Here is a 13,764-nt window from a genome sequence, read left to right as displayed (position 1 = left end):
GTGCGTAGACCTTTCAAATACCTGCTTTATTGCCTTGACTTACATCATTGCATGGCATGATTTACATCTCAGCTCGACATGATGCATTTCTACTCTGGCACAACAATACATGCAATTTCCCATCATCTTGGATGAAATGTTTGCAACTATTCAAAGGACATAAATGAATATTTTGAAAGTACATATTTTACTTGGGGGAGGGGGGCAACTCGACCCCACTACATACAAAAGAAAAAAGAAAGAGAAAACAAAACACACACACACACCAGAACTCTGATGTTGAAATAGCACTGACAAATGCAGCAAGTTTTTGACCTCCTTTACACCTGCAACATTTTGTCTAAAATCACTTGGGTTTAGTAGTCTTGAAAGTAATCTTGGGCAAACCAGAATATTGGCACTTCGAACATATTCTACTTGTTCCACGGTCAGACTCATTACATGAGGCTGCCCAGATTTACACATAAATCTTCCAAAACTTACACATAATCTGGTTTTAGGGGGGGGGGGAGGGCGCAAGTTTTTGACCTCCTTTTTTTCTCTCCTCTACTTTTCTCCTGGTCAGACTTAGCACTTGATGTTGCCCAGATTTACAAATAAATCTTCATGGAGATTAAGCAAAACTCTTACACATAATCAGATTTTATAGTTGGAAGGGGGGAAGTTTACCTTGAAACCATCAATTATTTAATGTCCAATTATCAAATTATCAGATGTCTGAAGTACATTTATTTGGCTCTCTCCAGCACAAAGTTTTCTACATTCTTTACAGTAATTTTAATTACTTCCATGCTTGTCCTATGTATTTGATTTGTGTAAATGACATAGTGCAGTTTTCATACAACATAATGTAGTTTGGTTGATATACCATAAAGCCCACCTTATTTCACATACAGGAATCTACATCCAGTGCGCTACTGATCCCCACCACAATTTTCTTTTCTTTCTTGTCCGTTTCCACCAAAATATATTTTTGTAACCAAAATCCCTGATAAGCTTTAAGAGGATGACATAGATTACGAAAGGCATGTAGAGTCCAACCTATCGGACAAAACATTTCTGTCATTAAATTGCAAATCAGCAGCTGCAATTACACATACACCTTGAAATCAGTATATAAAGCAATTATCCAAACCAAAGATGCATGCATGAAAAACACCAAATGTGAGAAATACTAAAGAAGGAATGTTAAAAAAAAAGAAAATCATTTCAGCAGAATAAGCCCCATTTCTCAAGATGGTCACTTGACTTCCATGTTAAATTGATAGGCAATATAAAACCACTCAGGTGCTTGACTAAGAATTGAAAAAGCACACAAGATTAAAAAAAAAAATCTCTTCTTTTCAAAGAGCAATATATTTCATAATACATGCTTGCTCTGAGGAATTTTCCTTCTCTATTTATGAAGGAGAGGGGAAAAAAACGATATAAATAAAAACAATACTTTTACATGAGCTCCCTCTCGTGTGTATTTTTAGACGTAATGCTACGCCATGACTTGTCAATACCCTGCAGTGATACCATGGACAGAGATGATATGCTCATGTTTTCATTGGGCACATCATCCAAACAATTTTTGCAGAAAATTTACACGCTGTCTCGGCATGTTGTAAAGATGCCCCTGACCCTGCATAAAACAACTACATACTGTCTACAGCTTGGGAAGGATAAGAGCAGGATGAACTTTAAAATGCAGGATAAGCAAAACAAAACACATAAAGACTGATTCGCAAATGTGATGTGCACTTGATTCACAATTCATTGCATATTTTCAGTTGAACAAAGCTCTGAGCAGATGCACAAACAACACTGTCTCAACCATTTGTCCCTTGTTGTTCAAAGGATAACAAACTTTTCTGTAAGTAATGATGGACTATGCATTCAAATATTTTCAACTAAGGGTAAGCATGAAAACACAAAATTCATCTTCATTTTCAAATCTCTGTTTGCACTCACCAAAGTTAAAAAAACTAAGAGGTAACAAAGAAGTAACATAATATTACATCATGATGAGAGGGCCAAGAAAAAAAAAGCGTAATGATACCAGAACTTGATGCTTAAATTTTCTAGTTCTGATGGACGTTGTTTTCTTGAGGCAAATTTTGATGAACCACGGCAGATGACTTGCAATTGCACATATTCTCTGACTTGTCCTGCAATGTTATCATGCAAATGTTCCAGTTGATTTCCTCACAAAGTGTACTTGGGCCACCATGTTCTCTTCATTGACCGGACCTTGACAATGGCTTGTAAATATCGGCAGCTGTTCTTGGCATCCAGTTGTAAGGAAAAGACGAATAATTACTGAAAAATAACTTTTTCTATTTACAGACTTGCACTGCCTGCATTTTTTCCCCGCTCCTCCGCTTTTCATGCGCAAGATTGCAGTAAGCAATCTATGAATTGTCTCTCAACATGGCAGCTGATGTGATTAGCGAAGATGTGGGATGTCAACCGCTCCACCGCGGTCCACTGTCATGATGTAACGGCTGACTTTTTGGCTGATTCGAAAAACACCTGCAAGGAGAAAAAGAGTGAAATAAACCTCTTCTGAGTCACTTCAAACATAGTTATCAAAGTTTTTTCTCATTCTATTGGGTTCACTATCACAAATTCAACAACTTGCAAAATTGTCCTTCAAGTCACAATCTGCGAAAATATCCCTCTTGTGAACAAAGTCACCCTGGAGATGGTGGAAACAAGAGTTTCATCAAAGGTGTGAACACAGTTCTCCTTATCAACTCAATAACTTTTTGTACATACACACTTATGATAGCATCTGGAATTCAAACAGCTTTTGTAAAGATTTGTTCAGCAAACCAAAAAAGAAGGATGACCTGTGAAAAACTGAATTCCCCATCCTAACTTTTTCATTCAACAGTCCTCCCCCCCCCCCCCCCCAATTTAAGCATAGCCAAAAAAGCTTGGTCTGTTTAGGGTTAACTCGTTGAGGATGGACTGATTTTGCTACAACACACATTTCCCATAGACACATGCCCAAGTATACGGGGGGGGGGGGGGGGGGGGGGGGGGGGGGACTAGTCCTTAATGGGTTAAAAGTTCTATTAGAACACAAACTGTGTGGCGCTGTAGGGGGTAAATCAATATTTGCTCCTGACAGCATAAATCAACACCCTTGGGGGAATTCCAGTGATAATTTTCCAGGTCATCTAATATGGACATTGTGAAACATTTATTTGCCCTCATTCTATATGCAAGTGGCATTGATTGGTATTAATTGGCGCCAGCCTAGTATTGCTTTCAGACCACACACTGTGACCACGGCATGTCCCAGATAACACAATGAAAGTTGAAACAGCAGTCAGTTTTCTAGGGATGCACAACAGAAATCATAAGTGCATTTTGTTGCTTATTTATTAATTGATTGAAGTGAAATTTCACCTGATAAAACATATTAAACAAAAGCAAATCCTGTCCAGAAATATGTACAAAAGTGTAAATAAGGGCTGTGTTTTGTGAAAATTTACAAAGCTGTACCCTCCTCAAATGCAAATCATAAAATTTTTCTGATTTATTTTGACAAACAGAATCTATATGAATAGTATATGAATGGGATAATATTTAAGTATGGTTCTTAGAATGAATAATTCCTTTCATATCAGGCTTGACAGCACTGAGAGAAGTTATGCACTTAACTACAAGTGGTTCCAAGAATCTTTGACAAAAGAACACATCAGTAATCAGGTCTCTTGCTCTCACAACAGAAAAGACCTCATCCTGCTGCACTTTACTTTCTCTTTCAATGTGCTGGCGATAATGAATGTGTGTGCTTGCAATGGAGCAGCGAATGGAGCATCAAAAAGTACAAAAGCATGCTAGAACACACTTTTGTAAATTACTTTACACAGGCTGCTATAGACTTATGATAGAAATCAACTTTATAATCAATTTTAACTCTTCATAAAACGGGGCCCTCAAAGATCACATGTGACAGAAAGATAGAAAATTAACATATTAAAGGGGATGGCTAGTAACTGATCAGTGGGAATCAGTGGGAATGCTGAGGGATGATTGTTCCAATCCTTGTGGGATTCATTTAAGAGTACATTATATATCTATTCTTGTGTGAAAATTATTTGCTTCAGAATGGTCTCATATTCAAGTAATGTGCAGTTTAATGCTTCCAGGTAAGCGTCCCTGGTCAGTGACGGGGCATTAATCTGCACATTACTTGAATACGAGACCGTTCTGAAGCAAATAATTTTCACACAACAGTAGATATATAATGTACTCTTAAATGAATCCCACAAGGATTGGAACAATCATCCCTCAGCATTCCCACTGATTCCCACTGATCGGTTACTAGCCATCCCCTTTAAGCAAATGTGTGCTCATCAAAAATATCAAGTCTTTAAAGAAGGCATAAATTTAAGCTCATCTTGATGGTGCATTACGAGAGCAGAAATGTAACTTTGAATTTCTTTCATTAGCTATTTTCAAAAAACTGAGTTTCACTCAAAGTTTTACATTGAAAAACAGTTTGTGATATAATGAAATGATGTAACACACACACACAAAAAAAAATGTCCATGAACAAAGATAGTTGCCATAATGACCCTTTCAGCATGTAATTTATTTCTTATGAGTGTTTCGTAGTTGCTGCTTTAAGGTTTTCTCTCATATCAATATTCTTATCTTATATCATACTTCAAGAGATGATTAAATCTTTGTTATTTTCAAACACAATCTTTTATCATGCATAATTCTGTATCTTTTCTTGATGGCACATTTCTGCAAAGTACCTTTGGTAACTTAACTCCTATTTTGTGTTCTTTTGTGAGCAAACTACCTTTGATAAGTTAAAGCCTATCACAGCTAAGATGTACTCTTGTCTTGGCAGTCACAAAACAAGGTTGGAAGAATAGAAAAATAATAAAAAGACACTTAGTTGATGTAAAATGTAAGAATAGAAGTGAAAGGTCAAAGGTAATTGCAATATGGCTGAAAATCACTTTTTAGCCAAAATATAAGCTGGGGAAGTCCAGTGGTGATGACAATGGGACTGGCACTCCAGGACAAAAGTTTCCTCTGTGCAAAGAGAAACACTCCTCAGGGCCAGTGGTCCAAATAAATGAGCATCACTCTTGTCACAAAATGCAGTGATTGTGTGAAAATCACACATCCCAGTTGACTGCATGCTGCTGTGGAATTCCCCTAGTTTCACAAATTTCATTTTTCTCCCTTCATAGACCACAGGTGATACCCTTTGATCACTGATACTGTGTTCCCAGGGTGTGAGAGTGAGCCCCTGAGAAGCAGTGGCAGCCTCTCTTTTGTGCACCACTCATTTGTCTGGTTTTAAGACAGACATTGCAAACTTTTTTAAATGTTGGAATGCAGGGGATTACCTCAAAAAACAAACAAACATACGGCAAGTGCTAAATGTGTCTCACCAACAAATGTACCCCTAGACATTTGTAAAAATCTAACTTTGATTGCTATAAAAGGGAATCAAGGCAAAGTGTTTAATAGTACAACAAGAGCTTTGCAACTTAACATTGGCCCCTAAAAGTTCATGACCCCTGTTTGTGACCTTTGACCTTGTAGTGATCTTCAACTCCCCAAGAGACATCTACCGCCAAAGTTTGGTCGCAAACAGTCCTACCAAGCAATAGTTATAAGCCATAATTGAAACGCGCTGCAAACTTAACACTGGCCCCTAGAAGTTTGTTGACCCCTGTTGTGACCTTTGACCTTGTGGTGACCGTCAATTCCCCAAGGGGCACCTACCATTTAAGTTTGGTGGCAAACGGACGGACATACCAATCAAAATATATGAGCCATAATCAAAATGACCATAAAAACTTAAAGGGATCCTACGGTTTTGGTTGAGACCTAATTTCAAGTTTCTAATATTTTTTGGTGAGATAATGAAAAACCTCTTATGAAAAAAATAACATGAAAGAGCATGTAATACTATGAGGAACTCAATGTTTATTTGATAAAAATTGTTTTTGAAATGGCTGAGATATCCAAAAAAGAGCGATTCTAATACAGTGCACTCCCGTTACAACGAACACGGTTATAACGAAATTTCGTTATAATGAAGTAAATCTTCTGGTCCCAAAATTATCACCATTAAAGTCTATGGTACAAAATTTGCTTATAACGAACACGGTTATAGCGAAATTTCCGTTATAACGAAGTCTTTTCCGAGCGCCACAGACAAAGAAAAACAAAAGAAATGTGCTCCGTTATAACGAAATGCGAATTGCTTTCGAAAATACGTAGCGGAACAAGCATATATAGCGTCTCTACATGGGTGAACGCTTCACACCACTGTGAGTTCACTCCTTGTGTCACGCACAGTTTCTGAGGGGAAGTTGCGTTTATTATTGAAATACAGTTATCCCATCACATTTCACATAGCTTTCTAGTGTATGATGACTATTCAGCAAACAGGATATGATATATATACGTGGTTTCCTTGTTTTCATTATATATTGTATTTGTTCGGTTATAACGAAATTTCGTTATAACGAAAGAAAACTGCCGAGCATTTTGTTATAACGGGAGTGCACTGTACAATATAGCTTTGTTTTACTTTGTTTTTGGATGTTTCAGTCATTCCAAACCTGATTTTCATCAAATAAACTTTGAATTCCTCTTAAAATGGTATGCTCTGTACTATATCATAAGTGTTTTCTTGGTATCTCACAAAAAGTTAAAAGCCCAATCCTCATCTCCACCAATACTGTACCACCCCTTTAACATTGGCCCCTAAAAGTTTGTTGACCCAATACTGTGACCTCTGACCTTGTAATGACCTTCAACTCCTCAAGGGACACCTAATATTCACATTTGGTCACAAATGGACATACCAATCAAAAGTTATGAGCCATAATCGAAACACGCCGTAAAAACTTAACATTGGTCGCTTAAAGTTCGTTGAACCCCTGCCTATGACCTTTGACCTCAAGGTGACCTTCCTGTTTGGTAACATGCGTAACTTTGCATAAACACTCTTCACTCTAAGTTTGATCGACATCGAAGCACTCAATACAAAGTAATATAGTACAGTTTTGGTGGAGATGAGAATTGGGTTTTTAACTTTTTGCGAGATACCAAGAAAACACTTATGATATAGTACAGAACATACCATTTTAAGAGGAATTCAAAGTTTATTTGACGAAGATCGGGTTTGGAATGACTGAAACATCAAAAAACAAAGTAAAACAAAGCGATCGTAATAAAGTGTGGGTCCCACACTTTATTAGAATCGCTCTTTTTTGATATCTCAGCCATTTCAAAACCAATTTTCATCAAATAAACGTTGAATTCCTCATAGAATTACATGCTCTTTCACATTTTATAAGAGGTTTCTCATTATCTCACCAAAAAATGTTAGAAACCTGAAATTAGGTCTCAACAATAACTGTACAATCCCTTTAAGTTTTTGTAGCGTTACGGACGGACGACGGACTGACAGACGCAGCAGGCGATCCCTTATACATGTAGTCTTACCTCACCTCTGGTGTGCTCAACAAAAAACCAAGAAAACTGCATACTTACTGTCGAGGACACATACACTATCATCATTATAATTAGTAATCTATTTTTTTTTTTTACTCACTGTGAACACAAAGCATTTTGAACTCTGAAAACAAAACTAGACTTTCCCAACAATAATTTTTTTTTTTTTTTTTTTGGGGGGGGGGGGAGGAGTGTGAAAACTTTGTTGAGGACTTTTATACATAAGTATCCTCGCTTTGCCAATGTGCCATTATAATGGGCCTAATGAAGTTCGAGGAAATTGGCCCACTACTCACATAAAACTGTACATACATGAAGTCACACTGAATGATATTTGCATTGACTGCCAACTGACAATTCTCAACATCACATTCACACTGGGTTTAAAAGCAACCAGTAAAAATTGAGTGAGCCTGGAAAATTAATGGAACTTGCAATGAGGAGGGGGTAGTTAACCAAGCAACCATCTCCCTTGGGGCTTTGACATACTGTCTAGGAATGTTGTGGATTACACAGTCATACATGCCTCAGGCTTATGTACATAAGCCAACAAAAACTCAAACCGAGAATCTAGTCTTAGAGGGATTAGAAAAAGAAAACTATTTCTACTACATGTATACTCTTTGCAACTATGCAAGCAGGCCACTCCTATCACAAAAACACCCTTGCCACAATGATCTTTACAATTTGTGCAGTACCCTAAAGTTCTCTTTTGCACCACAGAAAATGAGTCACAAATCAGAGGAGATACATGTAGACGTATGTAAGCCTAGGCATGAACATTACATGTGATTTGAAAGCTGAAGTCAGGGTAGAATATTTAGCCACGAACATTTCTGGAATATTTCAAGAGGGTAGACTTTTGACACGTGGTTTCACTTTTGGTTTCCAATGAATTTCCAAGAAATTGACTACAAAATCTGCTACACTTCATGCACGGGTCTAGGGCAATTACCCCCTGGGCAATTACCCCCGGACCCTTTCATACATTTTCACAGAAATTTGTTGTACAATAAACAGTTGCTGCCCTATTATTCAAGTGGCTAGGAACTCCTTCCAACGAAAGAGACCAATACTTCATATATTTGGAATGGCCTCAAATACTTCTTGTACTTGTACTCAAATTATTTGAACATATCAAGCATTAAAACAGACTGTCAGACAACATCACGAAATTTTCTGAGAATGGGGGGGAGGGGAGCAAACTAGAAGAGAATAGAAAAGCGAAGTTATCAAAAGTTATAGAACAAACAAAGACCTCAACAGACATACATAATTCACAGACCTCAACAGACATACATAATTTCTTCTGTATTTTTTTTTTTCTGTCTGTAATGTAAAGAGAAAAAGAAAATCTCCCTGAATTTCTTGATAAGTGGGTTGTGGCTGATAAATCAAAATAAATGGAAAAATGACATCAATGTCTGATATTGAATACATACCTTGCAGAAACTCTTGAAATTTTTCACATCCATCTCCTGTAATGCCTGACAGAAAGCCTGCAGAGAATAAAAAAACAAACAAACATACAACATGATATCATTGGTTAACTGATAAAATCTAAAAAATGAAGCAACCCCCCAAAAATAAAGCAGAAAATCCCTAAAATACATTAAAAAAAAATGGAAAGTTATATCAACTGAAACTGCTATTACAGAAACTGGTAAATTGCTTGGAATTTCTCTGAAAGCAAGTTAATATAGTATGGGAAATCTAAAAAGTTTCCATCCCATATTTTGAGAGAAATCACGAAACTCAATCCTTCTGAAGCTGTAAAGAAAAACACCTTACATTTCCAAGACGGAGCTAAATCCTCATGAAACTGAAAAGAAAAATACCTTACATTTATTTCCAAGAATATGTGTGTAAATCACATCATATTGTTTAGGTACAGTAGACAAATGCTAAAGGACAGGAAGCAACAGTCAGTGATGACATAGTTATATCAAAATGGTAGTTTCTTAACTATTTTTTTTTTTTGAGGGGGGACTATTGTGGTTCTTGGAATAGCAAAATATTCAGCTTTCTGCAAACTGAAGACTCTTCCCAATTCGACTAAAAAAAGAAAAGTGATTTCTTTTACACACTTGTGCATCACATTCTCACAGTATGCTACGAATTGAATGCACAGGGAACACATTGTCATTATCTCACTGAAACAGACTATGATTAGAACTTATGTTTTGGGGAAAAATTAACACATGGACACCAATAATATGTTATTTCTTGTGATACTACACTCTGAAAAGCAACAGATAGAATGACAAACATTTCTTTCACATCATCACAACTCATGTACACTCTGGACTAATCTAAATCAGATTGATACAGTTTTAATTGGTTGTTCACAAAAGTTAACATTAGACTAATTGCAGCATTTGGGAGAGCAAAAGCCACACAAAATATATCTAAAAAATGCAGATAGGAGTGTAATACTCGTAACTTTACATGAAACATGCTTTGACATTTTGCAACAAGAGTGCAGAAAATGGTAACATTTGGCATCCATGATTTCAAATCAACGATTGGATTCCTTCCCGCCACCACATATAAACTGTGCAACTACATGTATATATCAGGTAGCTGCCAAGGCTGTTGACTGTGACATCATAGTAGTTAGTAGTGAGCAACAGATTGCTTAACCAAATGCATTATCTGGCATCAACATCAACATCCACAAATTCCAATTAGACACAAGCAAGTATAGCCACATTCACACCCCCCCCCCCATATTCATTTTTGAAAATAGATTTTTGCAACGTTTCACTGTTATAGCAATCAGCACCTTGATGTACAAATCAGTCCCGCTTGATTTAAAAAAAAGAAAAGAAAAAGGAAAAAGGGATACATGTGTAATTTGCCACCGATCATTGTGTATGAATGCTGGAATTTCCTGCCTTTCATTGGGGTTTCCTGCTTCCCATGTTGAAAGACTCTCTTCTTAGATATAAAAAGTTGCCACCTGGGGATAAAAACTTATGGGTGGCACATGGGATGTTGCAGTGAAAAAAAATACGATAGCTGCAGCTGTTGATCAAGAAGCAGACATAATACTGATAAAGACCAACTTCCTGTGGCGGGGCAGGACATATCCGCTTGATTCAGGCAAAAACAGCAATGGGTCACTTGCCATTAAACTTTCAATGGGGATTCCCCCTCTCCCCTTCCTTTGAAAACTTTTAAAACTATTAACAGGGGGGGGGGGGGCACTGTGGCTTACCACAGTAATTCCACTGTGAATGCTTCTGTAATGACATAGCTCTGCAGGAATTTTTTTCATGAAAGTGAAAGTTATTTCAAAAATACTGCTGCTTTTGACAGTCAGTCCGCAGCGCGAGTGAAAACGCACGTATTTATTCAAGTCGTATGCACGGCTGAGCGGTGCTTGCATACGTAATGAGCAGATACATGGTCATGAATAAATCCGTGTAGAACGAGTATTTCTCGTCAGTTTTCGACACTTTTAGTATCGACTGAAAGAGAAAACATAAGCAAATATGCTCATGATCAAAATAAACGGAAAAGAAGAATATAGAATATCAAAATCCCTCTCGAAGTTCGGTATTGTATTCAAAAATATTCCTTCACGTTTGACGCCAAAAAACTAACCTGAAATCTTTCATGCCCCTCTAAAATATGGTGAAGACTATGTCCGCTAAAGTATATAGTATCACAATAAGGGCACGTTTTCCCATCTTCATTTCAATACGGGTCAGGAACTAGCAAAATTCAGAGACATGTCTAGCGTCGAGTTTAAAAAGATTATCCTCGCATTCGCATCGGAATTCCGGGTCTGTGATTGGTCGAAATCTGTCGCAAGACGCGGCGTGTCGCATTGCGTAGTATCCATTGGCTGCTGACTCAATGCTGTTAGTTTTAAATGTTAGGTTCCAGATTGTGATCGAATTTTCACTCTCTATACAAAACTTGAACTTTACACAGGAACCAATGATGTGTATGTGAGTGTGCACTTACAATGACCCTGAACAATGGACCTGGCTGCCACCTGTCCCGAGCTCTGCTGCAAGGCACATGAATGCTTAATCAATTATTCATGTGGATTGCCCCGAGCACTGCTAGTCTGAATTCTTGACACAGGGTGAAATGCATGCACATGAAAGAAGTAAGCACATGTTTCCATGTGCTTGCACACACCACATTTCAGAATGAACAAAGACTAGCTGCGATAGTGGAATTCCTCATGAAACATTCCAATCCTGGCCATTGTCCACGACCATTGTCTGGGTATCAACAACACATTCCACGCGTGTTCATTCACTACCCCACTTCCAGTAAGAAAACATAATTTGCCTTGTTTTCAACAGGAAAATTCACAACCTTAAAAATGGTGCCCCTCTTCGTTTTTTAATTGATCATACTCGCTCAAGTTTCACGATTGTGAAATCGAAGAAATTACGGAGATCTATTTTCAATACCAGTCAGGAACTAGCAAAACATCAAACTATGATCTAAAAGCTTCTTGAACATTGGCAAAATAATCGTTTACTTTGATGCTAAAATGGACTACTATATTGACATCAAAAATAGGGAAATTAGGTGTCAAATTAATGAGCATAATCAGCTCTATAACTTAACTAACCATCCTGGGTCAAACAATGCACTGCGAAAGCTATGAAAGCTGTTGTTGCGACCTCTGCAAAAACTCTCGCAAAGTATCGCGAAATCTCGTCAGTCTCAAGGGCACAAACTGCGTAAACGTGATTCTGAATAAAATTGTCGTTCGTGCCTCATTATCGCACACGCTGCGGACTGACTGTTGAGGACTACAGTTTGTCCAGGGAGGTGGGATGGGTTTCCCACCTCTCTGGTTTGCCTGTTTTATCTCTGCAACCAAATACCACCTGGTAACAGGGAGGGATTTCAGAGTAAGAAGGAACTCCTTTAAATCCTCATCAAGTTATTCTGCTTATGTGTCCATGAATCAAATCAACTTTCTCGTAAAACATCTGGCAATAAATCACTGCTGGGAGACATTTTCATTCTGTCGTTGTTGTATAAATCACAGGCCACACCCATGTGACGTGTTTAATACTGAGATACAGCTGTAAAATATTTCTTTGCATTAATTCGCTCTCTGCATGTGTCAGAAAAAAAAAAATTGTGAAATTCCATTTAATTGTTTTTATTCCACAGGTATACTTATATGATATCAGAAATATAAATTACAGAAGAGGAAAATGAAATTTCTATAACTTGAAAAATTCCAAACAATTTGAGATCTATGATTGTGTTCATTACACATGACTTGGAGAAAATTTAACAACATTGTATTATACCACTCCTACTGAATAATTTGATTTGATAGTTACGTCGACCTACAGTGCATGATTTGTTCAATTTGCCCTTTGGATGTCGATGCGAAATGTGCATGCATCAACTTAATTGGATGGTGATCTACTTATTAATTGTGTTTCTTTTTTTTTTTTTACTTTTTTTGTGCTTCCGAATAGTAGTAGTAGCATTTGGTAATTGAGTGGTGTAAGTTAAGAAATTCAGACAAATCTCAAAAAACCCTCTCCTTGGTGCCTTGACTATTGTAAAGCAAGATATTTTCGAGACATGACATTTTCGTGAACTGGAGCCAATGGCCTTTTTCATGGCATGAAATTTTTTGCAAATCATCTCTGGCATTTAATGCATATTGTGCAGACAAGAACTACTTCACAAGCATTTTAATTTTGGGAGTCTTGGCTCTTTCGAAATTAACAATCCTTGTTTTACAGTAGTCTTGCGTAATGACCCTCTGCTCGTTACTCTTGTAATCAAGACAGCGAGCCCTTTGACGAAGGCTAGTCACTTGACATCACCTGCTTCCACGCAGAGCATAGATGAAGCAAGAATTGATGACGCTCACAGAGTTTGTATGGAGAGTGCGTCAGAGGGAATTCCCTATTTCTCATCATCAATGCTTTGTTTGTAAAAATGTAAGGTATTGCTTCATCACAGCCCGAAGGACTCGTATGTCAGCAATAAACCCCGCATCGAGTTCATTGTCCTTGCTGAATAGTCTCATTGTTTTAAATACTTCTTTCGTTAACAGTTGTTGCTCTTTCCAGAAGACATCATCTTCCACGTGGCATTTTTTGCCTCATACCACCATGTTTGGATACAACTGAACAATTCAAATGTGCCTTTTTACTCTTTTATTTACTCTGCCATGCTCATGTACAAAGTTTTTAGTGAACTTTCCTTTTTTTTTTGTGACTAAGCAATAATAGACTGTTATGGTGACATGTGCTGCACAAGAAA

At 37.4% G+C, this 13,764-nt stretch overlaps 1 protein-coding gene across 1 annotated transcript in view; it reads right to left on the bottom strand.

Moving 5' to 3' along the window:
- Positions 1 to 2,467: 2,467 nt before the first annotated feature.
- The window catches only part of LOC139729339 (exportin-T-like), a 115,627-nt gene continuing 104,330 nt past the window's right edge, over positions 2,468 to 13,764 (bottom strand). The window contains exons 21-22 of the mRNA XM_071640266.1: positions 8,937 to 8,993; positions 2,468 to 2,517 (exon numbers count right to left, since the gene is read on the bottom strand). Of these exons, the coding sequence (XP_071496367.1) occupies positions 2,476 to 2,517; positions 8,937 to 8,993 (99 nt within the window). The 3' untranslated portion in view covers positions 2,468 to 2,475. The remainder of the gene's footprint in view (positions 2,518 to 8,936; positions 8,994 to 13,764) is intronic.

Source organism: Diadema antillarum, unplaced genomic scaffold, assembly GCF_040938485.1.
Source record: "Diadema antillarum isolate AM-2024a unplaced genomic scaffold, OU_Dant_1.0 seq00000234_RagTag, whole genome shotgun sequence".
Lineage (NCBI taxonomy): Eukaryota > Metazoa > Echinodermata > Echinoidea > Diadematoida > Diadematidae > Diadema > Diadema antillarum.
This window is presented reverse-complemented; position numbering and strand designations above follow the sequence as displayed.